Raw genomic sequence first — 26,447 nt, forward strand, 5'->3', positions numbered from 1 at the left:
ATTGCTTTGCTATCAGATCTGAGTCAGGAGAAGACAGTGCATAGATTGAACCAGTGCCTGGATGCAGTTGTCGAGTGGATGATGGTCAACAGATTTGAAGCAGAGTCCTGCTAAGATAGGGACAGTGTTCACACTTCCGTTTACTGTGCAACCACTGTGTTTCCAGGGCAGAGTTTTTAATCTATGTTCACCCGACAACGTCATACAAAATGCATTTATATTCTGTACTTGGTTGTGAGATACTACTACTTGATGCTGCTGTTTCTTATCACAAGACCATTCCTAATTTGTCTCTAGCCAAGGTGTAAATGTCTTTGCATGGGGTAAACACATCCCCACCCCATCAGTGCCCCCCACAAAGAATCTGACACTAATGAAGCCTTGTTGATGTGAAGAGATAGAAGAAAAGCGCTGTGAAATGGATTGTTTGCTTAAAAATATGTATATAGCCTTTCTGCAGCAGGTAATACCTCGGGCAGCTTACATACACACAAAAAGGATAAAACATACAGTGGTACCTCGGGTTACATACGCTTCAGGTTACAGACTCCGCTAACCCAGAAATAGTATATCGGTTTAAGAACTTTGCTTCAGGATGAGAACAGAAATTGTGCTCCGGTGGCGCGGCAGCAGCAGGGAGGCCCCATTAGCTAAAGTGGTGCTTCAGGTTAAGAACAGTTTCAGGTTAAGAACCTGAATGAATTAAGTACTTAACCCGAGGTACCACTGTATTGTAAATGTTGAGGTTCTGTCTGGAAAATAGAAGTAGATGAAGATAAATCATGCTAGCTAGAGCATTCACCAGACTGGTTCAATATGTGCAAAGCCATGTACAAAATATTATGAGAATTGAAAAGAAAGTTTGGTTTTATAGAGTCTCTGACCTGGTTTAAGATCCATATTTGTGATATTGACTCATTGTGCAGGCTTGTTACCCAAGCAGAAGTTTCTTTATATAAGCCATAGTAACCCACCAAAAAGAGTCATTGCGAGGCCAAACATAATAGTCTATAAAGTCACCTTGAAAGTTTTACGGGTGAAAGGGTGGGCTTTCAATATATTAAAAATAAAATAATGTCCCTCACCAGATTAAAATGTGCTACGGAAGCAATTACTAGAGTAATTGTCGTTACACATTTCTGTAACCTATGAAGTGATGATTCAGCTGACTTTTGTATACCTACCACCAATCCTCACCTCAAGGTGAGGACAGCAGAGGAGTGAAGAGAGCACGTTTTGAATTAACTGTTGCAGCGTGCGGCTTTTAATAACGGCCCTCAACCCATCCAACTGGAAAATAGCTTGTGAAATAGAAATGTTTATATACTCCTTAAAGATGAGTGTGTAGTTCTTACTTCTATGGCCTGTTCTATAAAAGCGTTACTATGGTAGTAGCGGTGATGTGGTTTTGCTCGTTTGGATCAGAGGACGGGCAAAACTTGAATAATTGGCAGTTTCAGGAGAGTAGCCATGTAAAAGTTTGTAATGGCAAGGTATGCTCTGTGTAATACCTTCAAGGTTAACCAAGCTGTTGTGGAAAGGACAGCAAATGAAACCGCTCTGCCGAGGAAAGCTCTTATCCTTGTTTTCTTTAAAAGCAAAGGCCTATCTATTACCACTAGCATTGTAATACTAGATTGTTAAAAGTGCATTTGACCTTTTTTGCTAAAACCCGTAGTTGGGATAAAAGTGCATTAGAAGGGGCATGGGTAGTGTATGTAAACACATTGCAGGGCTGCTGTGAGTGGTTCTATTCTAAGATGTTCAAACAAACAGTCAATAAAAGATATGTGAAGGAAGCTGTATGTGAGCTGTAAAGAGAGAAGTTTGTTACCCTTTTGTTTAAATTCCATACAGAGTTTTCAAAGTGTTGCCATATCCTATTATTTTTATGTGGCAGGGTAGTCTCAAATTCCACGGCCGTGGAAGTCGATCACAATCTGAGGAGGCTTTCAGAGCAATTGCAAGATTTCCATTTTTGCTCAAATGTTCTTTTTTTGGTAGTACCTCAGACTGTTTTTTTTTAAAAAAAAACATGCACTGGGTGATACACAGAGTTTGTCATATTCCTAAGTCCATTGATTTCAGTGGGTGCGCTCGTGACTGTGACTAACTTTGGATGTGATGCATAAAGCTACTTTTTCAAGATGGAACATAGTGCCTCAGGGCAGATGACCTCAAGGCTTTCTTTAACACGGGCTGGAAAATTTTCCATGGCTATATTTCTCTGCAGAAAACTTCAAACTTCTAGAAATGCATCATTGATGCATTTACTAACTTGTTTATATACCCCGCCCTATATCACATTGCGGGGTTCACAATTTGTGCAGGCGACACGACATCAACAAAATGTTTTGTAACATTTTGTAAAATGTTCGATAAAATATTCATCTTAAAGCTGTAACATTAGGCTGCAAGATTAACAGTTCATACATGCTTGAGGAACCAAGTACTAACGTGGTACCAGAACAGAGCCAAAGTTGGTGCTAGCTCGGCCTCAGGGGAGTGGTCATACCACAGACAGGGTGCCACAACAGAGAAGGCCCTTCCTCTTCCATTGCTACATAATCTGAGGTGTACCTAGGCTCCCTTGCGCCCTTGGCAAGGAGCTATATTGGTGCCCCACAATCCCTTGTACCCTTGACAAGGAGATACTGGCTGCCCAGAGGAGCAGCCCGGGATGTGTACACATGGGTGGGCGGGTTCCTAGCCAGTCTGAGTCAGTGGATAGGAGTGATTTTGCGTCCCCCCTCCCCGGGTCTGCACCATTTGCAGGAGCCAACCTGACCAACCCCTCGGTATGCCCCTGCAAGTAATGTTTCAAACTTAAACATGGAAAGTGTAATGCTGGTGGTCAACAAAAGAGGTTTAAAGACTGTCTCAAGGCAAATCTTTAAAAATGTAGTATAAACACCAACAATTGGGAAACACTTGCCTGCGAGCACTCCAATTGGAGAACAGCCTTTACCAAAGGTGTAACGGGCTTTGAAGACACTCAGACTCAGGACACAAGGGACAAATGTGCTAAGAGGAAGGCATGCTTGGCAAATCCACACTGTGATCAACTCCCGCCCGGAAAGCAGTGTCCCCACTGTGGAAGGATGTGTGGATCCGGAATTGGCCTCCAAAGTCACTAATGGAGTCATTGCTAAAACTGTGTGTATGGAAGACAATCTACAAGTGAGCACCAAAGAAGAAGAAACACGTAATGTACAACTCTCAAAGGTGGGATGCAGAGAAGGGCCTCTCCAGAAGAATTTAATGCTTAGGCAAGACAACAGAGGGAGAGGTGCCTCCTTCAAACGTCTCGGTCTGAGGCTGTCTAGGGCTTTTTAAAGTTATTGCTGACATCTTGGAATTTGGACGGGAAATATATTGGCAGTCGGTGTGGTTCCTTTTGAAACCAGAGTCACGTAGCTCAAGCTAGCTGCTCCACTTGGCAAACTAGGAGCTGGTACTAGCTCTGCAGCATCTAAGTCATCTTGAAAGGCAACCACTCAGAGTGCATTACAGCAATCCAGGTTTATCAGAACATGGGTTACCATGGCAAGCCTACTTGTATACAGGAATGGCTGTAGCCGGTGAATCTACTGTCCAAAGACCAGCTGGGACTTCCAGGTATCTAAGAATACTCCCATACATATTTGCTCCTTCAGTGGGGGGCGGGGAGTGTATCTCTGGTAGAGATGTCAAATAAATTCAGCACAGGTCTGTCTGTTTTGAGTCCTATAATAGAGAATAAAACCGATCACAGAGGTTTCCCTTTTGAATATGTACAGCTAACCTGAACAACGCTGCTAAACCCTACTGCGGGGAAATGTATGTGTTACTCTGGCAACAGACCTTGTGTTGTCCCTGCAAGTGTTGCAGTCTCCTTAAGTGATAGCCTTTGGACTGTTTCTCAGCATCATTATTATTCATGGTTTACAATTGTGGGAGAGACTTAAGTGCACACCTGTGAAAAATGCTGTACTGGGATGGCAGAGTTAAGCAATACTGTAAAAATATGGTGTGGAATCTATAACTGTGTGTGTGTGCGTGCGCCAACCAATGACTTATAAAATGTAGTTATTAACAAATAATGTAAATTTAAGCCTAGCGGCTAAGCGGCTGAGCTACAAATCAGGAAGTCGACTTATTTATGTGAAGTTCAATACACATAACAATTAAAAGCACTATAAAAGTGCCAGATACTCCATATTTCCTTTCTCTTTTCAGTTTGCAAATTTGGAAACTCTGCCAGGAAAAGTGGGTGTTGGAAGAGAAACATCATATGGCTAGGAGGCAGGCATACTGTACATTTGTAGGGGTAGCAGGCTGCAAGGAGGGACGGGGGAAAAAAATGTTTGCTACTGACTCACCTCTTCTGCTTTCAGAGTTTTGAATGAAACCAGTAAATATCTCCACAACCATGAGGGCTAGGAGCTTACTGATATTTTAAAATTGAGGCATTCATTTTCGTGAGTTATTCCACAATGCATTGTACTGATTGTGTCCATGTTGATAATTAGAACCTCTGTGATGGTTCCTTTCCTTCATAGTACAGTGGTACCTCGGGTTACATACGCTTCAGGTTACATACGCTTCAGGTTACAGACTCCGCTAACCCAGAAATATTACCTCAGGTTAAGAACTTTGCTTCAGGATGAGAACAGAAATTGTGCTCCAGCGGCACATCAGCAGCAGGAGGCCCCATTAGCTAAAGTGGTGCTTCAGGTTAAGAACAGTTTCAGGTTAAGAATGGACCTCCGGAACGAATTAAGTACTTACCTGAGGTACCACTGTATACTGAACTCCTTTCTCTGCTCCTAATTCTAACCAGCCTCTTTGTTTCCCTCTCTTTTTCAGGAAGCTACTTTGCCAGTCACTTCATCATGGGAGGTGAGAAGTTTGATTCTACGCATCCTGAGGGCTACCTTTTTGGAGAAAACAGCGATCTCAACTTCCTTGGGAACAGGCCTGTAGCGGTAAGGAGGAAGAAAAATCCCATTTTAATAAAGTTTGGATTTGTAGCTGTGGGGGGGTATGAGTGGACATGGAACAAATATTCCTTTTTAGGAGTTTTTGTTTCGTTTTGCATGCATCCTCAGTCTACCTACCTCGCAGGGTTGCTGTACATATAAAATGGGAGGACTATGTACACCACTTTGAACTCTTTGGAGGAAAGGTGGGATAGAAATATAATAATAAGTAAGATGTTATGTGCACTTAGTCTGATGGGAAGGCAGTTTTATGTTAGATCTGTTTCAGAATCCAATTCAAAATCCCTAAACACACAATAGGGTTCTTAACATGCCTAGATAGCTCTTAAATCTAGCTGTGAATGTTCATTGGTTCTGAGGTGCTGTCCATTTGGTGACATGGGCAACCCAGATGCAAATTGGTGACTACTCAGAAATGCGTGGTTTGCAATGATTCACATAATCAAGTGCTTCTATGAGGGTACCAGGAGGCAGTACTGGGTGCTTTATCTAGAAGGCTGTCTGAAACACCCTCAGCCACATGTTATCCTTTGTACAATATTCCCCTGAGACTCAGTTCAAAAGCAAATGTGGAATATCTAGTTAGCATGAACTGTGTAGGAGGGATGGTATGGCTGCAGGAAATGTTAATGCATTTTGTATCTTTGAATTGTAATTTTTTTCTTGCGAATCTGCCTGAGATCTATAGATGAAGGGCAGTTACACATTTAGTAAATAAAAAGAATAAGAATAAGATTGCTTGTTGATGTGCGAGGGTTTGAGAGGATGTGTTTTTTCCCTATGATAAGGAGACGTGTGTCCTTCTTAGCACTGTAGAGTGCGCTTCCTTAAACAAACAACTCTTAAACAGAGAGCAAGTCCATGTTAGAATTTGCAGGAATCCAATGTGTGCAATACTGAATAAACATTGCAAATAATAATAAAAAGTGTATAGACTTTGTGTGTTTAGGTATGGCACAAAGTGCTTTTACAGATAATTGAGAAGGAAGTGCCATTATTTGGTTTAATTAACTTTGTGATTTGTGTGTCTAAGAACTGTGTGTCTGAGGACTGTACAAGCATCTCTCATGGATTAGAATTGCTGGATGATCCGCCTGTATCTCGTCACCTAAGGGTGTTCTTTACACACTTGAGGTTCCAGGCAGTTCAGCATTTCCTATATGCTCCTTTGTCTTAAGTAGTTAATTCTTAGCTTCCCTTCCACTATTTACAAGAGAAGCCTGACATTTTGATGCAGAGTATTCTGGACAGAGCTTTTGCTCTTTTTCCACCCCCACCCTTCATTCCTCCGCTTGGGTCTGTGTGTCTTGATGTGTTTGTTCTAAAGAGCAGCCACAAAGTGTCCCTGATCCTATTTCTCAGGCTGAAGCAGCCTTGCTTTATTGCCTGCTAGCTCAGCAAAGCGTTAAATGTCAGACCGTGTTTCAGACCTCCAGGATGTGCAAGACATTAATTATGGACAGAGGGTCTTCTATCCTTCTTCCCTGTCGCATTCAGAACGTTGTCCTTTGTGTGAAACGATAAGATGGGGAGGTGCATTTCTGCAGTGTCCAGAAGTGGTGTTCTGTGAGATGGATGGAAAAAGCAGAACAGCTTTCCAGTTCAACAGAACTTTTTGCTGTGCTCACACCCTGACTTGCCTGTAGGGTTGCTCACGTGGTTCTAGGCATGCCCATGATGTTGCTCTGTCTTGTTTCTGCACTCGCACAAAGGGCTCTCATGTCAGGCCTCCATCCTTTGACACACATAGCTGAGGAGATGCTTCAGAGACAGGGACACAACATTGAGGCAGGGCTAGAAGTGTGCCCTTGCTCCTGTTGTTGCATATGAATGCCATGTAACGAATAAATACATGAGTAGGGCTTTTACCCTAGGAGTGGAAGGGGGTTAGAGTAAGGGTGGCACAGCTGCAGTGGAACACTTTCATTGCTGCTCAGTTCTTTCCTTTTCAGGTTTTGGAGAACGAAGATTAGTTAGCTGGAATTTCCAAAATAGAGCACCTATCCTAGGGGAGTAAAGGGCATCTTGCAGGAGGGTGTCCAAAGACTATTTGTATTAGCAGGGTGATTTTAATCCCTGTTCATTATTAGTACTCTGCTTACAGCATGAGAGGTGGGGTCATCCACTTTAAGTGTGGCTGCTACTGGAAACCCAGCCAGATTGTGGGGGGGGGGGGATAAATAATAAAATTATTATTATTATTAGCAGTGCTTAATGTTTGTTTAGAACTACTCATGTGTTCAAAGTCCTTCACGTGGCACCATCCAATTGTAATACTATAATAGCCCTGTAAGGTAAGTTGGTGTTATTGTGCTCCATCTTGCATCTGGGGTACTGAGGCTGGGAAAGAGTGACCTTCCTAAGATCACCTTGTGAGTTTATAGCAGAGATATGTGGGTGGCGCTGTGGGTTAAACCACAGAGCCTAGGACTTGCCGATCAGAAGGTCGGTGGTTTGAATCCCCGCAACGGGGTGAGCTCCCATTGCTCGGTCCCAGCTCCTGCCAACCTAGCAGTTCAAAAGCACGTCAAAGTGCAAGTAGATAAATAGGTGCCGCTCTGGCAGGAAGTAAACGGCGTTTCCGTGCGCTGCTCTGGTTCACCAGAAGCGGCTTAGTCATGCTGGCCACATGACCCGGAACCTGTACGCTGGCTCCCTCGGCCAGTAAAGCGAGATGAGCGCCTCAATCCCAGAGTCGGCCACGACTGGACCTAATGGTCAGGGGTCCCTTTACCTTTAAGATTTGAACCATGGGACTTTTTGCTTCCTCATGGGTGAATTTGACAGGTGGCTGTGGCCATTTACCTGTCAATCACTTGATGTCACAGGGACATCAGATGGGGTCATTGAAACCCCTATGATCACTGAGACTTCAGAGTAGAAGCAGAGAGCCCTGCATTGCTCTTTGAAGTGCTGCCTATTGCCAGCTATTCAAATTGCCACGCAGGGCTCTTTGCAAGCTCCTTCAAGGACTGACTGACTGGCTACAGACTTCCTCACGAGGGATAGCTCACTAGAGCATGAGACTCTTAATCACAGGGCCATGGGCTTGAGCCCCACACAGGGTGAATGATTCCTGCATTGCAGGGAGTTGGACTAGCTGATCCTCATGGTCCCTTCCAACTCTACAATTCTGTAATCTATAGTCCTAGACATCAGGCGTGGGGCAGGTGGGCATGGTATGGGGAAAACAGCTTTGCAGGCCAAAACTGGAACCCATACTAGGGCAAAATAGGTCTGTGAGGTGGAGGTCTCCTGTCCCTGCACTAGACCTTCGCACAAGACACCAGCAGGAGACAATTCTCTGTTGGTGCAAATACAAAGGGGGTTCAAAGGTAGTAGTGTTGAGCCAGTAAACTCAAGGTCATTGTTTAGGGAATATCCGCATCTTTAAATTGAGAAAGTAGCTGAAAACAAGGAACAAGCAGCCCAATTTATCCTTCAGCAGCACTATAACCTTGTCTGAGGCATTTTCCGTGGGCCAATTTGGTCACGTGCATTAGTAAACATCCTGGAGGATTTCTCCCCAAGATACAGCTTCCTCTCTACATCTCTCACAATGTCCCTCTGTTTGTTTGTTTGCCTTTTGGCTATAGAGCTTTTGCATGTACATGTGACGCTTTGCCACTTTCAGCTTCTTTAAAACAGGCAACCTGTTTCTTACAATGTACATTAAATAATAACTGAAAGAAGATGAAGGCAAGCTATTGATTTGCTACTAGCTTTGATACACCTCCCCCCCCCCTTTTGCCCTACCCAGTTAACTATCTAGCCACATGATCTGCAAATATTCCTGGCCTAAATCTTTTTCCAAAAAAGCCTTATGTCGAGTCCTTCCCAGCTATGGGGATATTCACTAGGTTCACTGTAATTTATTACTTGATCTAAGTGCCCACCCCAGTCCCAATAGTGCTATACAGTGAGAGGACAGTTCTTTTCCCCCCTCTGTTGGAGATTGAGGTGTATAGTGCTTGTGCCCATAACATTTCCTGCGACTATGTATTGTTTATGCACATAACCTGTTCTGTATTGTGTAATATCTTATCATCTGGAATTCAGAATTCTGCCATGTATTCTCAGTCCCAATCACATCAACCTTGAACCTGGAAGCCTCAGCAGTGGAACTTAGTTTTGATTTGTGATGCAATTATATTTCACTTCTCATTTTGTTTAAAATAATGCTCAGTGTAGTTTCACAGCAGAAAGACTAGTAACATAGCTAAAAGTAGCAGCACGTTAAAAAAACTTGTGTTACTACCTGCAGCTTTACCAAAGAACTAAAAAGCCTAAGAAAGGAAATCTTCATCCAATTGTACTTCCCACCCACCCAGTAACTACTGAGGGCAGCTTCTCTGCAGGGTCCCTCTAATAGAGTGCAACGTTTATTTAAAACAAAATTGCTGTTCTGAGACATTCCTAAACTTTGAGGGCCGGGAAACAGAAAGTTGAGCTGGTGTCTCTGTTTTAGGACACATATTGGAGCAAGTGAGCATTAAGAAATGGAGCTGGCAAATAATATCATAGCATTCTTTGTTCCCTTAACTTCCTGACCATGCTGTGTGCTGTTTATTCATGCTTTCTTCCTCCCCACCCCCTGTTCCCTTTTCGTTATGCTTGACCCATCGATTGTTCTGATCCAGTGGAATACAGAGGGCTTCTTTCTGTGGCAGGGAAAGGGGCATCAGAAGCTACACATGTGCCGCTTCTCAGTCAAGACAGAGAGTGACACTTTTTCTGCAGAGATGCCTATTCCCTCCATCCTCTGTCAGGCACCACTTCCTTGTTTTGTATTCTAAATGGTCCCCATTTACTCAGTAATGGGGCATTTCCTCCTAGCGAAGCATTTGGCCTAGATAATGTTTTCGCTTGCCTGTGAAGAAGCCTACTCTTGCTGAGCATCGCTTGCTGAGCACATTGTAGTGATTAGTCTCGTCACAGCCCAGGGCTGGATTCGAAATGATTTTCTCTGGCTTGGCAGGGCCAACATAAACTGTGTTAAAGTTACAAGTGCATACTGTCTGTCCGCTTTTTTAATCCACTCATGGAAATCTTTCGTGGTGTGAGTGGATTGGTATCGATTTCTGCCTACCAGTCCCACAAATTGTTTATTTATTAAAATGTTTAAATAGATACCATCTGTTATGTGGGCATCCCAAGGTATAGCTCAGTTGGTAGAACAGGAGACTCTTCATCGCAAGGCTGTGGGTTCAAGTCCAATGTTGGGTGAAGATTCCTGCCTTGCAGAGGATTGGACTAGATGATTGGGCAGCTAATGAAGAGGCATGCCTGCACCATTTTGTGTTCCTATCTCCTCTTCTGCGCTTTTGGATGTGGCAATCATGATCCCCTGTCCATATTGCAGCCATTTTGTGTTATGCCATACGCCCACAGCAGCCATTTTGTGACTGGCACCCACAGGCGCTCTCAAAATTCCAAATGTGCCCATTGGCCCAAAAAGGTTTGCAACACCTATTATAGGACACCAACGGTTTTATAAAAGGTAGAGTTGAATTAAACAGGCTAGATATCAGCCACACCAGCCTCCAAACCCCTTTAATCAGGGTAGATGGATTAATTGGCATTTGTTAAATTGCCAAGAAAAGTAGAATGATTTGAAATCAGCTGTTCTACTTAGGAATTCATTCCAAAGCACTAATTACTTGCTACAATCGTTAGCACATGACTTCTGTCAATATTATCCTGAGTGTATTAACATTTCTAAATATATTTTAGAAGCCTGTTTTTATGCACTCTTGTGGTTCAAGTAAACATGAGAGAATGCAATAATAATTGAACATTCAGTCTGTTAGAGATGTAATCATAGAACTGCAGAGTTGGAAGGGACCGTGAGAGCCATCTAGTCCAATCCCCTGCATTGCAGGAATATTTTGTCCAATGTGGGGCACGAACCCACGACCCTGAGATCCAGAGTCTCATGCTCTACTGGCTGAGTCAATGGCTAATGTTTGGTTTCACCACAAAGTTTCATGCAAGGTGAAACTATACACTGCAGAAAGAAAAATAAACTTTGCCACTTTGTGCTCTGTTCTAAAGGCATCGATCAAAAGAGTTTGAAGGATTTATTTGTGGTAGGAACAAAGCCATCAGCTGGAGAAGGTGGATGACGTCAGGAGTCAAGTCTAATGGACTTGTTTGGTATCTGTGTGGTTATAGGAAGCTGAAATGTACAAACATACGGGGTCCTCCAGATTTCTATCTCCAGTACAGCTTCATTTAATCTTTACATGGCAGTTTACTAGTAGAACAGTAAACGTTGCTTCCCCTCCAGGCAGAGACAGTGTCCGTATTCTAGTTCCCTAAGGGAGATTGCTTATCCCTGGACCAGGTACCTGCTAATTTGTTTTTGCGCTTTTCCAAGAGCAATAGACCCAGTGCAGAGGTTTCCAAAGGACATAGTGAGCCCCTTGGGCATACGCAAACACTGCCCTGTTTCCTGCTAGGCATCCCACTAATATATGGAGTTCCCAGCCACGGTTCAGATGGGCACATCTTGAAAATCCCTGGTAGCATGGTTAGAAGCAGTGCTGCACTGCTTTGAATAAATAAAGCAGTTTGAGGGTTCTTTCCCAAGTCTATGCGCACCTAAGTGCATATTTGTGGTAACGGCATTCAGCATTCACATCCTTTTTTTTTTCTTTTCTTGCGTCAAAGCCATTTGGCCAAGAAGTGACTTGATATCCTCCCCCCCCCCCTTTTGCCCTTGCTGTTGAATTATTTTTGGCAGCACTTGAGGATCAATGCATTTTTCCAGTGTTCTGCCGACGCAGCAGATTGTAAGGTAGAATCCACCCAGCCATACTGGAGGCAGAGATAAATGAATCACTATAGAACTTAGGCTGAAATCCATCTAAGCGTGGGCATGCACCTATAGCGAAATTTCTAGGAAGTCAGATTGTGCTTGCTGACATTCAACTGTTTTAGAATATTATCTGCTGCAAGTGTCTTGATAGTGTGTGCCATTGGCAACAACAATGCATTTCCTGCTTTGTATACCCTAGACCCCATGGTCTAGAAAATAGACAGTGATGGATCTGGAACCCACAGAGCCATGAGAAAAGTCAGTGTGCATGCATTTACCTGTTATGCACAATTTCTTTACTATTCAAAAAATCCAGGTTTTTGGAGACATGTATTCTGTTTTGTCAAGGGAGAAGGTTAAGGGGTGACAAATTCAAAATGCCACAGAGGTTGTGAGAATCATAGAATCTTAGAATTGTAGAGTTGGAAGAGACCCTGAGGATCATCTAGTCCAATGCCCTGCAATGCAGGAATATGCAGTTGTCCCACACAGGGATCGAACCTGCAATCTTGGCATTATCAGCACCACACTCTAACCAACTGAGCTATCCAGCTGTAGGATTAGAAAACTCCCTGCAGTGAGGCCAAGTCCTCTGTTGGGTAATCCTAGATGGGCTTGCCCATTCTATCCAGATTATACTTTAAGGATCAGCATAGACATTGGATGTCATTTAATATAGTTATTAAAATTAAGGATTTTTGTTTGGCAGCAGAACTCAGAATTGACCATGTTCATTGCTTTAATTTCTTTAAGCAGCATTCCCACTAATAATTGGTTTAAATTAGTTTAGCATTGATTTATGCATACATTGTGGCTTTAAGAACTCAAATTTGTGTGGTGCTTCCAGACGTAGATGAGTCTAGATTACTTTTGGAAACAAACCATGGTCCCAGGTTTGGATGTATCATCAAGCCCCAAACCATGACTTGGCTCGTGGTAGAGGTGGAGGAGGAGCAAAGTGGCCATGAGTTTCTCACTGTGCACCAGCATGCTTGCCCAGGTTGTTGATATTTCTTCTGGCAATCTTAATTCTGGCTTGGGATTTATCCAGTCCAGCCTTTTGCATGATGAATTCTGCATATACGTTAAGCAGGGAGACAATATATAGCCTTGTTGTACTCCTTTAGGATAGGGATGTGTGATGCCAATTAAAATCAGGCCAAAGCACCAAGTGCTCTCACTGCAGGCAGTGAGGAGACTTGTACCAAATCTTGTATGTGTAGACAAATAAACAGCTGAAATCTTCCTAGCTTCCCACAGGGGAAACTTCCTCCAGAAGCTGCTGTACTCCTACCATCCCCAACCATGGGCCACATTGAGTTGAGAGTCCAGCCATGTCCACAGGGCCAAAGGTTCATCATCCTTATGTGTAAAGCAATAGTTCTTCTGATACTTTTCTCCAGAGAGCCAGTCACTGGCCTGGTTCAGGCCAATACCAATAACACTAAAACAAATTATGACTTTGCATGATTGGGCAAGCATGGCAGAAAGTGAGGAGGAATTAAAGAACCTCTTAATGAGGGTGAAAGAGAAGAGCGCAAAATATGGTCTAAAGCTCAACATTAAAAAAAACTAAGATCATGGCCACTAGTCCCATCACCTTCTGGCAAATAGAAGGGGAAGAAAATGGAGGTAGTGAGAGATTTTACTTTCTTGGGCTCCATGATCACTGCAGACGGTGACAGCAGTCACGAAATTAAAAGACGCCTGCTTCTTGGGAGGAAAGCAATGACAAACAAGCATCTTAAAAAGCAGAGACGTCACCTTGCCGACAAAGGTCCGTATAGTTAAGCTGTGGTTTTCCCAGTAGTGATGTATGGAAGTGAGAGCTGGACCACAAACAAGACTGATCGCCGAAGAATTGATGCTTTTGAATTATGGTGCTGGAGGAGACTCTTGAGAGTCCCATGAACTGCAAGAAGATCAAATCTATCCATTCTTAAGGAAATCAGCCCTGAGTGCTCACTGGAACGACAGATTGTGAAGCTGAGGCTCCAATACTTTGGTCACCTCATGAGAAGAGAGGACTCCCTGGAAAAGACCCTGATGTTGGGAAAGATTGAGGACACAAGGAGAAGGGGACAACAGAGGACAAGATGGTTGGACAGTGTTCTCGAAGCTACCAGCATGAGTTTGACCAAACTGCGGGAGGCAGTGGAAGACAGGAGTGCCTGGCGTGCTCTGGTCCAGAGGGTCACGAAGAGTCGGACACGACTAAACGACTAAACAACAACAATCCTATCCTCTTTCCTCTTCCTGTGTGCATCTGCTAAAGTAACAACAAAACATTACCACTTGGTGGCACCAAAAGGCTTGACATAAGCCTCCTTGTTTGCATCGCAGTGTGTAGCAATGCAGCCAGCTAGGTTTCCTTTCTTTGTGAATTGGGGGTTGATATGTCAGCAATCTGAGTATACTATTCTATGGTTTATAGTGTTCCTAACATCTTGGAACAAAGCAGAGCTGGTATTGTGTGCTCTACGAGGTAACTTGGTGTTCTGCAGTGCAGAGCATTGTTTGGCTCCAGCCCATAAACTTTCACATGAACTTGTGTGGCCTGACATCAGTGGCCCTTCTAGGACTGGACCCTGCCATCGCTTGATTGGCTACAAAACCTACATTTCAACGGTATTGGGATTGTCATGATGCCTATGTTCCACATCTGGTAGAGCTAGGCTGAATGCTTTTAACAGTTCATTTGAAATATACTCAGAGTCGCAAAGTGATTTCATGCTCTTTATTCAGCTCATAGTGGTGAGGAGGAATGAATGAATGAATGTCCCCTCAAAGTATCTGCTTTATATACATTATTTACACAATGGGCTGCACATGATTGGCTAATTCCGGAATTCTACTGTAAGCCAATCAAGTTGTGGATTCACTTCTATCTGGAGCATGATTGGGTGGTTCCTGCCAACCAATCATACTGCTGCATTGTTCTAGGACCAATCAGACTGCTGAATCCTATTGTTCTAGGACCAATCAGACTGCTGCCTTTTGGATCGTATTGTTCTAGGACCAATCAGACTGCTGCAGTTTGGATCCTATTCAACTCAGTACATAACATCATTCTTTCTGGGCGTTCTTTATGCTGCGTTGTAGTTGCTTATGTCAGCCAGAAGCTGTTGACTCAAAATGAAAGGATTTGTCGTGAAGCAATGTAGCATCCATAAGCTATAGATGAGTATATCGCGGCTGTGACAAGTCCAAATGGGAGCTCAATGAGGTTTCATTCCTCAAACACAAATCCAGTCTGAATGACCCTCTTGAGGCTTATCCTCTGGCCTGGTCCTGCCCCCATACCTGGCTTTTCTGATAGGCTGTTAGTATCTTTTTGTTTTTGAGGACTTAGGGAATGGGTACGGTGCACACTGATATTTTATCAGTAGAGTTTGAGTTGTGATTGATGTTGGTTTTTAATCCACAGTTTTTTCTATGATTTGTATCTGATTTTGTTAATTTATTTTAAACTTTCTGTTAGACAGTGTTCAATTTTGAACAGCACAGTATAAATGTTTCAGATTTTTTAAAATTCATTATTCAGCTCTTGATTATAAATTCTGCAGGAATTAAGCAGGTACTTAATGAAACATGCACAAGACAGATTGGTCTACATAGCTGCCAGAATCTGCTGCTTCACTGAACAAAAGGAAAGTTTTTACATGCAACATTACCTTTAGTAAACAACAAAACAATATTAACTTGGTATGAAAAGGCAACATTCATCCAAATTAGGACCCACGGGTCTATTGTATTATGTGTTGTATACTGTAATTATATCAATAGATCTAGCAATATTGACAAATTGGTTAACACAGTGCATGTTCAAACAGGAAAATGTCACAATGGAAAAGAGGGGTTCTTCAAAGGAAAGAGAGAGAGAGGACAAGCAAACACTCAACCAAATGTGAAAATAGGCAAGAATGAAGCATATAGTTCATTTGTTACAAGCATTCCAACATGCTAGGGTTTGAAACGCCATATATTCTCAACACTGGAGCCACACCAGACAGAAGACTGAGGGCTTCTCCACGCTTACCCTTTTGCCCAGCTCTCTCCAGGCAAAGGTCCACGCTTTAACACTCTTTAAAGCTGAATCGGAGCAAATGTCAATTCGGGGTTTTCCCAGGGAAAGCTCTGGAGCAAAACAAAAGTTGCTCTGACACAGAGCTTTATAAAGCTTGGACCATGCCTAAAAAGAGCGTAGGAAAGGGAACACTGGATAAGCCCTTGGGAGTGGCCATGTGTGTGACAGAGCTCTTCTTCAGATAGCACCAATCCTTTTGAAATGAATCCTAATTCTGCCTTGATATCTGTTCTTTAAAGTTGAAATATTCTTTATCAAGAGCGCTTCAGTGAACCAAGGGCTTGTCCACATGCGCAGAATGTGGATTTGCACGGGCCTGTGTCCCCATTAATGCAGGGACATCAACATGACACCCTCCCCATCCCAGTGTTGTCATGAACTGTTCCCCTTTGAAATGTGGGTTTGCTTGCTTGCTTGCTTGCTTGCTTGCTTGCTTGCTTTTAATCTTTGGAAAGTCCAAAGCCATTAGGATTTAAAACCGCCACATTTGAAATTAGAAACATCTCAAACAACGCTGGGTTGGGGGTCCACATTTTGCTCTGATGTGGACAAACCCCAACACTAATAACTCAAGAGTACATCTATGTTAGCTGCTTTCTTCCCAGCATTGATACCCCCTGCATGGGTTGCACAATGCTGTGCTAACTGCCTGTCCTGCTTATTTCCTTTCCTTCTAGGGAAACTGTCTTGCTTAACTCTCTCTCTCTTCCCCTGCTTTTTTATGTGCTTCGACTAACTAATATCAAGCAGGTGTAAATAATCCCTTTTCTGCTTCTGGAGCACAGTTGGTTAAATAGGCAAATCTGTAGTCATTCCGTGACAGGCAGGCAGAGAATAATCACTGCACCCACCTCCAGATGCTGATCTAAATCGGCATTTTGCTGCATCAGCAAGCTAAAAATATCCCCTCTGTTTACTGCACTGGGCATGGTAGACTTCTACGAGAGCAATAGGAAAACAGGGAGGAGGCAAGCAAAGCATGAAAGGGGCTGCAGAAGTAGTGCCAAAGCAGCTTCCACCTCCTCACCTGTATATGTGTATATATACTGAATCTCGGTGCAGGTAATGGCTTGTGTTGCTATCTGTTTTAAGACGGTGATGGAAACTTCCTGCTTGCTCAAAATAAATGAATAACTTGGAACAAAGGTTCCCAAGGCAGCTGTAATGTGTCCATAGTGCATGCATGGGATGTATTCTTCTGCTTGGGAGGTTTTCACTGTCTCAGCAGGCACAGAGGAAAAAATGTACTGTATTCCGATCTTTCAAAGCAACCACTCTTCCAGCAAGGGAGGGATAAACCACAACTGTACCAGTCTGGGGTCTCATCCATGCCATACATTTAGAGCATGTGGCTCCCCCCCCCCAAGTGTTATAAGAATTTTAAGGTCTTAGATCTATAATAAATGTTCATAAATGTACCAAGCAAACACGTACATAAATATATAAGCCACATGTCTGAAGCAGCACAGGAAGACAGTCCTGAAACCATTTTGACTCCCAAGCTGACCAAATGTTTCTCTGCAAGGAGGGAGGCGGTGGAAAAAACCTTCCTTGTTACAGGAATTGGGTAATCACCATTTCAAAGGAATGGGCAGACTACCAGGAAAGGCAATCAGATAAGGCATTATCAGATAACCTGACAGACAGGAAAAACAACAACATTCAAATTTCTGTTGTAGACCGCCTTTTCTGTGATGTAGGTATGATGTACGGAGGGGTGGTCTTGAGCTCTAGGGCAGGGAATTTAAAATGTCTATATAAGGGCAGGCACACCTTTGTTCTGGGTCCTCCTCCGTCCTCCTGCATGTGAGGGGAGCACCCTGTTGCAACAGCTTTAATAAAGATCAGGCTTACTAGCTGCTTTGCTTCTCAATATTCTCTGGTTGGCCTCTGTTTTTTTCTCCTACCAGTAGGGAGCCTATGTAAGGACTCTATGTGGGCTCTTGGATACCCCATAAGGGGGAAAGGGCAGATTTTGTTTACAACACAAGAAACCTGGAAACTGTAGTTGACCCCCCTCCCAGAGCTACAATTTCCAGCCCCCAGTACAGTTCCCACGATTCTTTGCTGGAAGCCATGTGCTTTAAAATCTCTCTGGGATAGCTCAGTCGGATAAGCATGAGACTCCTAATCCTGGGGACAGGGGTTCGAGCCCCACTTTGGGCAAAAGATTCCTGCAATGCAGGGGATTGGACTAGATGACTCTTGTGGTCCCTTCCAACTCTACAATTCTATGTAAATGTATGGCAGAGATGTGACACAGAGCAGAATTTTTACCAAGCCATTTTTAGAGAACCCGCCACCCCCACCCAAAAAAGAGAGAGACAAGCTTGGCTGTGCCCTTCACAGGAAGTAAATGTCCATTCACTAACTTACTGGGCCTACTAGTTGCTGGAGCCCAAGGAGGGAGCTCAGTCTTCAGATTCCAAGCTGTTGTCCTGCTTTTGCCTGCCACCTCCACTTTCTCCTTCTCCATCTCAGTTGTTGCAGGGAGCAACAGTGTCTCCCTTGTGCCCCGAGGGGGCATGTGCCTTAAGAGCTGTCCCCCGCCCCCATGGCATCCCTTGAGATGCTCAAAATGCACGTGTGGAGCCACTCATAATTTGCCATGCAGATTTAGCCGCTGTTTCAGGATTCTTAGCAGCAGCAGCAGCAGCAGCAGCAGCGAGGAAGAAGAAGGAGAAGGAGAAGAAGAAGAAGGAGGAGGAGGAGGAAGGGTGCATACATTTACTGGCGCCTCCTTCCAGTGTTCTAGGCCAGGGAGATCATCTTCATATGAAGCATTACATCTCTGTTCTCCTAAAATGCAATTCCTGACTTCAAGTCAAGAGGCTGCTGCTGTTCACAGACCTGGAGGTGCTTTTCTGGCTGTAGCATCCTTTACATTACCAGATAGGCCTGAACATCTCATGTTGAGAACAAGCAAATGGACAAGCAGAGGGAAACAAACAAACAAACAAATAAACAGGCTCATCTATACTTGTCCCAAGCCTAAAAAGCATGGGGCTGAATGGTTTTCCACTTGTCCTCTGCGTTTTAAGCATGCACCTTAGTGGTTTTGCATTTGCCCTGCAACATTCCTATGGAAAACACATTTTTACTGCTGATTTGGAACAAGTGGCAATCCGCAGAAAATCCAATTGCTGTTTGGTCCTCCACGGTAACCTCTGGGTTTCCCCGGGGGAAGTAATGGGGCAGGCAGAGGTGTGGATGAGCCCAGAGAGGCGGCTTCCAAAGGTTCAGGAACAATCGTTTACTGTATTTTTCACTCTATAGGACGGACTTTTTCCCCTCCAAAAATGAAGGGGAAATGTGTGTGCATCCTGTGGAGCAAATGCAGGCTTTCTCTGAAGCCTGGAGAGTGAGAGGGGTCGGTGCGCACCAACCCCTCTCGCTCTCCAGTCTTCAGGCAGCTATCCGCAAGCCCTCTGAGCGAGGCAGGAGTCCCCCCCCTAAAAACTAGTTGCGCCCTATGGTCCGGTGCGCCCTATGGAGCGAAAAATACGGTAAGTTCCATTGCATTTCCAGTTGCGGGACTCTTTGAGTTGTCATGATTCAAAATGGATCCGGCTTGTTTCTAGTGATTGTTTCTAGTGATCCTTATAAAAGTCTCTGCTTTCCTTCATTTTCAAGGGCAAGCAATGTGTCTGTCAGGATCCTATTGCCCATGCAATACTGTACTGAGTGAACATAGAAGTTAGGCTTGTGCCAGTCACAGCAGATGGGGCCTTAGAGACCAAGTGGCATCTTAAAATGTCAAATTCTCTTCCTTTCCTCTCTGTCTAGTTTCCGTATGCTGCCCCACCGCCCCAGGAGCCAGTGAAGACACTGCGAAGCCTGATCAACGTCCGAAAGGACACATTGCGCCTAGTCAAGTAAGTCGCTGTTGCTTCACAATAGGGGTTTGTAGCACTCTGATGTTAAACCATAACTTATTTTAAACTGGTTTAACTCAAGGAGCTGACCTTATAACTTCCCAATCCCAATTCCTTTGGTTGTGGGGACAAACCATGAGTTCTGGTTTGCATGTAACGTGAAGCCAACCTCTGGTTGCTTTCCCTCCTGTCGTGTCCCAGGCAGAAGTGGGGAAGGAGCAACCTGGGAACTTTTTGAGCAGCGTGCACTAACACGCTGCCTGTTATTTTCAACTATGGTTTAACATGATGTGTAAACCAGGCAGCTGCTGCCAACCTTGGTGAGCCCAAAAATTCTGCAAGGATTGGGTCTTTTTCAGCCTTGCTACCAGGAATCCTTTTGAGTGGATATGTGACGAAATGAATCTGGGATCTTCTGCATGGAGAGCATGTATGTTCTGCCTATGAGCTATGCCCCTTCCCTTCCCCACTTCATCAGATAACTCTGTAAAAGCATCTTCAGCCAGAAATGATTTTTTTAAGGTGCCAAACATACCTAGGCCTTCCTAAATAAAAAAAAATCTCTGCAGTGTTTTCAAATATATTCCTGGACCATGAGCACTTGTCTAATAGGATAGATGGGGTGTTATACACAGTGAGTTCTGTGTGCCTTTGCAGTTATTCATTCTGACAAAGGGTGCCCTCTGTTAGGTGCCTGAGAGCTGGTTTTTCTTAATTTCCCGGGCACAAAATTACTGCGTTTAAGTGGCAGAATGCATGCATGGTGTGCCAGTTATGAATGCTGCATATGTGTGTAAATGAGCAGGTTTCCCTTCAATAGAAGAAACAGAGGCGTGATCCTTTACCCAGTTTCGGTTAGTGCTTTTAAATGCTCAGGTCTTTGCTGCTCATTAAACATGAAAGGATCATCCTTCCTCCAGCCTCCCGTATACTTGGGCAAACTCAGCTGCTCAGAACACACATGCCATCCAACAGATGAGAGTGTCATGCATTGTTTTGATCCTTTAAACCCCCCCCCCCCAATTTGAACTTGACTTCAAAAAGCAAGGCTTGAATTTAGGTAAGTCTGTTTGCTCCGTTTTGATAATGGTCTGCTGGAAGCATTCCCATCAGCTGCAGGGGAGATCCGTTTGTAGCTCCTCAAGATTAGTGCAGAGATTATCTGGCTGTTTTGGAGGAGTTACACAGATGCCCTGTAAGACAACGAGACAGGCTGTTTGCGCCTTTATATCTCTATCTTCTCCACTTGGCTTTCAGGGTCACTGCAGGTGACAACAGGATTAGACGGAGTTGAATTCACTCCTGTTGCTGGGCTAAAATCAGAGCCAGATAAAATCCAGCAGTTCAGAGCTCAGGACCTGAGGGGTTGCCAGGGGTGTGTGTGGAGAGGGACTGACCTAGCAAAGACAGTGGGCAGTATAGCGGCAGTAATAAAACAGGCCTGGGTGAAGGGATGTTCTCTACCAGTTTAACATGCCGTGAGTTTGGTTACTAAGATTGCCCTTTCCTTACTTGCATTGTGGATTCAATTTGCATTTGTGTTTTCAGCTATTTTCAGAGGGATGTTGCCAAGGCCTGGGAAGTCAGGCATGCAGAAAAGGCAGAGGAAAGGGGCGGGGGGGGGGGAGAAGCCTTTTGGTAGCCCTTCCCCCACCACTGCTGCCAGTGGCTGTGTGCATGGGTGGCCAGAGGGGGCTCCCTCCCCGACAGTGGGTGGGTGTGAAGTAAATACCCCAAATACATAAACAAACAAGGATACATAATTTAGCACCACAGAATTGGTCTGCCATTTCTGGTAGATCTGGTAACCATGATGTCTCTAGTACTCAAGAGCCACATCCGTACTACAGTGGTACCTCTGGTTACATACTTAATTCGTTCCAGAGGTCCGTTCTTAACCTGAAACTGTTCTTAACCTGAAGCACCACTTTAGCTAATGGGGCCTCCCACTGCTGCTGCGCCACCGCCGCACGATTTCTGTTCTCATCCTGAAGCAAAGTTCTTAACCCGAGGTACTATTTCTGGGTTAGCGGAGTCTGTAACCTGAAGCGTATGTAACCCGAGGTACCACTGTATATATTTAAAGCACTTGATACCACTTTAACAGTCATAGAGAATCCTGGGAACTGTGGTTTGGGGGGGAGGGGAATTGTCAGGTCAGCACCCTTAACAAACTACAGTTCCCATGTGTCTTTGAGGTGTGTATGTAGGAAGCCATAACTGTTAATGTGGTATAAGAGTTCTTTAAATGTTTGGCACGGACGTGACCCCTCTGTCGTTTCTCAACATGGTAGCCCTGGCATCTTGATGATGCTATACTTCTACCCACAGCTGCAACTCTCAGTTCTTTATCTGACTCCCACCCACCTCTTTACTCATTGCACTGCTTGCTACAATCAATTTCACACACCCGGCAACTTCATTTCCAATAATATTGACCCACACCATAGTAATCCATTTTAAACAAAATAATAATAATAATAAAACAGCAAGAACACAGGGTTTCTCTTGCCACACTTACTGACTCTGCAAACATAGCATGGGGCACCAAAGCCCCACAGAAACACAGGATTTCATTTCCAAAATAGTTACCTTCAGGGTCCAGCTCAGCCCTTTGCCCCAGAGGGGTGTGGCCAGAAGTATCAGCTTTGGGTAGAGGTTTGTTTCGACACACTTGATGTAGCAGGGATGAAATGGGTGTCTGGAAGGAAGAAGGGGATGGCATCACATTTTGTTGTCTTACTGTGGCAGGTGGGTGCGGACGTCTGGCCAGACTTAGCAAATGGGATGCTTCAGGGTTAACTAACTGAGGACCTGGAGTTTGTATCAATGCTAGATGGGCTGCATGCATACAGTTGCCTCCAGGGGTTAAATGTTTTAAAGTTCTGCTGCAGGCGTGCTTGCAGCACAAACCATTTACTTTCTTGATGTTTACTTTAGCATAGCGGTAGCCAATGTAACACCATGCATTTGTTGTTGCACTCGCCATCCTTGAATGCTAGCCATGCCTGCTGGGGCTGATGGGTGTCGTATTCCAACAACATCTGGAGGGCTACACCTGTTTTAGCAGAAGAGAGGTCAAATCACTTCTTGGGCATTTTGAGTTGGGTCCTTTCTGTTTGTTGCAAGGTCTAGAGCAGGCATAGGCAAACTCGGCCCTCCAGGTTTTTTGGGACTACAACTCCCATCAAACCTAGCTAACAGGACCAGTGGTCAGGGATGATGGGAGTTGTAGTCCCAAAACACCTGGAGGGCTGGGTTTGCCTATGCCTGGTCTAGAGCTAGACTAATTTCTTTGCCTATGTCTTTATCCACCAGGTGTGCGGAGGAAGTGAAGACTCCAGGGGAAGAAGTCAGCAAAGCCAAAGTCCAGTACAATGTGGAATTCACATTCGACACTGATGCCCGGGTGGCTATAACAATTTATTACCAGGCTACTGAAGAATTCCAAAATGGAGTAGTGAGGTAAATATAACGAAAGCTGGGTTGGGGTGTGTTTGCTTCCCACAGAATCAGATGGCTTAATAATAGTATTGCTGAAATTTTTCTTGCATACTCAGACGGGGTGTCCAAATTTTTTGCACCACCAGTGAATAGAGGGAGGAGGTGGACTGCATCTCCTGGCTTTGCCAATAGCATCCATATGTTCAGTGCAACATTTGAAAGGAGAGCCTATTCTCTTGTGCATAGGAAAGCACATGGGCTTTCCGTACAGTTGTGAAGCCTGCACCATTTCTCCCAGCCCCAGCCTTATGTTTAAACATAAGAATAGCCTGCTGGATCAGGCCAATGTTCTATCTAGTCCAGCATCCTCTGCTCACAGTGGCCAACCAGATGCCTGTGGAAAACTCTCAAGCAGGACCCAAGCACAAAAGTACTCTCCCTTCCTTTGATTTCTAGCAACTGGTATTCAGAAGCATTGACTCCTGGGAAACAGCTGCACATAGTGCAAAATGAATTAATCTGCCAATAGCTAGAACGCAGAGCAGTTTTAAAAAAACACCTGTTTTAGAATTAATAGAACTCTGGGTATTTTGAGTAGCACCTTAAGACTAACACAGTTAATTATGGTGTACTCTTTTGTGGGCCAGGGTCCACTTCATCAGATCCTGAGTTGATGAGTGTTTTTGTATATATATATATGGGTGGAAAGGGAGAGAAAATGTTAGCAGTGAGGCCATAAGGAAACAAAATACAAGAAAATAAGAAAACTGGAATTGCTTTACAGCATAAACATGTAAAATAAGGGCAGTGACCATTCGCAAAGCAGTGTGAATGATAACACAAACAGCCTGACATTGCTAAGTTTATTGAAACATCCATTCTGGGGTAGAGCAAACACTAGTATAAAATGCATGTAGTTTGCAGTTCTCTTGTATGCTACCCTAAAGCGAAGTTGGCAGAGTCCTCAAGGGACGAGGCTGCAAATCACTGTAGGTTCAGGCAGGGAGCCAACATGTGTAAATCATTCTGGAAGAGCAAGGGCAGGTGACCAGAGAAAAGGCCACACACATTGGGCCCAGAAGCAGAATAGATTAAAAGCACCTAAACAGCAACAAAAAGCCAAGTGGGTTGTTCTAAGGGCCTTGTGTTGAGCTTGCTAAATGTGCAGGGGAAAGAAATCTACTAGACACAAGTTAATGGATGGGCAGAAAGATTACCTGCAAGGGTCTGTGTAGCAATTTGAACTGTGGAATCTTGGAATCAGTGTCAGCCTGTAGCAAGGGAGAATTCATCCTAGAACAGCATTTGACAGCATGCACAGAATCAAGAGTAATATGGCATCTGATAGCATCTCTGCGCATTTGCAGAAAAGGCAATGTTGCAGTGGCATACCGAAGCCAATCTGAGTTGAATTATGTAGATGCTATCAGGATGTAGATGAGTCACTCACCATGGATCAATGTCAGCGTGGGCTACCACATGCTGGGGTTGTTCTGGAAATCGGCCTTGGGGATACCATTAGAGAATCTTGATTGGAGGCTTGATATTCTGGATAATAAGGAAGTGGCTGTCGGGGGATATTAATATAACGCAGACCTGAAATCCCTTTGAACTAGTAAGAGCCTGTTAGAGATAAAGCTGGTTTGCTGCATGGAGGAAGATCTTTGTCTTGGAGTGCATTTGGGGGATGCTACGTGTTGGGATTCAAGAATAATTAGCAGATGTTCTGTGGCTGTTCACTCTTTGTTGTCTTCCCTTTCCATGGTAGTTACATCCCCAAAGACAATAGTTTGCAATCGGAGACTGTCCACTACAAGCGAGGGGTGTGCCAGCAGTTCTGCCTCCCCTCCCACACTGTCGATCCCTCGGAATGGACTGAAGAGGAGGTAAGGCAAAATAGGTTTGTAAATGTGGGAAGGGAGTTTAAGGGATATTTTCAGCACTGGAGGAGAGGCATAATACGTTGTAAGGACCCATCCTGATAATACTAACACGGCAGGATACTGCCCCATGGGAATTTACAAACAGAAAAGATGCAAGCAGACTATACTGTAGTATAGAGGGAAATTGAGTCCATTCATCTCTTTTAAAAATGCAGTATTGATACAGAAGCACTTAGCAACTCTAGGTGTTACTGGGGGCCGATGCCCCTGCTCACTTCGCTCACCGCTGTATATATTCCTTTCTTCCTTCTTGTTCTTTTCAGCTGGCCTTTGATCTGGACCGTGAAGTCTACCCCATGGTGGTTCTTGCAGTGGTAGATGAGGGAGATGGTAAGCGATGCTCTTAAGGTTTGGATTCATTTTGGCACTGAGTTAACATGGATGCTCAAATGATTTTTGCCTGGCAAGCTGTAACTGCAACCCAGCTTCTATTTAGATAACCACACCCCGGATATCCATCAGATGCCCTGCTGAGTGACATTAGCAAACAAATACACTCTGAAAACTGGCTATAATGAGCTATTTGTACACATTTAATTGATCTGTTTATAGGTTTTACCAACTTGAATTGTGTTCATCAGTGGACACCTGCAATTGCAGAAAACCTGTACCAGGGGTGACAAACCTATCACCCTCCACGTATTGGCAAACTGCAGCTGGCATCACCCCTGGCCATTGGCCTTTCTGGCTGGAGGTGATGAGCGCTGAAGTGCAACTGTATCTGTGTATTCTGTGAGAAACCCAGCCAGATGGGCAGGGTATAAAAAATAAATTATTAATTGATTGATTGATTGATATATGGAAGGCCATCCCTGACCTCTATCATCTATATACAGGCTTCCGCATGTGTGTGTCAATCACTCTCATTCTTGCCTGTTGCCTTGCAGAGCATATGGGCCATTGCCATGTACTCCTGGCAACGTTTGAGAAGGTGAGTGTGGTCTTTCTCTTGACCTCTTGTCCAAGCTAGCTTTTATGCCCAGAAATCTGGGCTCCCAAATGTGGGTAAAGAGCTTGCTCTGAAAGCAAGTCCGTGGTCAAAGGGTTAGGAAGACTGCTGAGCCGCTTGGGTAAATTGGCAAGGGGCAAGCTCTGCAGACTTCTCCAGCCTCTGCTTCCCACCACATTCTCCAAGTTACATGACTTTGGATCATGAGGAATGGCTTGGAGAGCTGCCCAAGCTTCCAAGAAGCAGCCAGGATCTCTGAACAATGTTGGCCTTTTTGGTAGAAGAAGAGAAGTTCTCTTCTATATAACAGGATTTCATGGAATCGGGGAGGATCTGAGGATGGTGAT

At 44.2% G+C, this 26,447-nt stretch overlaps 1 protein-coding gene across 6 annotated transcripts in view; it reads left to right on the plus strand.

Moving 5' to 3' along the window:
* RNF157 (ring finger protein 157) overlaps nucleotides 1-26,447 on the plus strand; it is an 81,011-nt gene that overhangs the window by 30,154 nt on the left and 24,410 nt on the right. For all 6 annotated transcript variants that reach the window (XM_083597886.1, XM_083597888.1, XM_083597885.1 and 3 more), the window contains exons 2-7: nucleotides 4,849-4,967; nucleotides 19,676-19,764; nucleotides 23,083-23,229; nucleotides 24,977-25,094; nucleotides 25,415-25,481; nucleotides 26,039-26,082. In XM_083597886.1, the coding sequence (XP_083454012.1) occupies nucleotides 4,849-4,967; nucleotides 19,676-19,764; nucleotides 23,083-23,229; nucleotides 24,977-25,094; nucleotides 25,415-25,481; nucleotides 26,039-26,082 (584 nt within the window). The remainder of the gene's footprint in view (nucleotides 1-4,848; nucleotides 4,968-19,675; nucleotides 19,765-23,082; nucleotides 23,230-24,976; nucleotides 25,095-25,414; nucleotides 25,482-26,038; nucleotides 26,083-26,447) is intronic.

Source organism: Podarcis filfolensis, assembly GCF_964270895.1.
Source record: "Podarcis filfolensis genome assembly, chromosome: 2".
NCBI lineage: Eukaryota > Metazoa > Chordata > Lepidosauria > Squamata > Lacertidae > Podarcis > Podarcis filfolensis.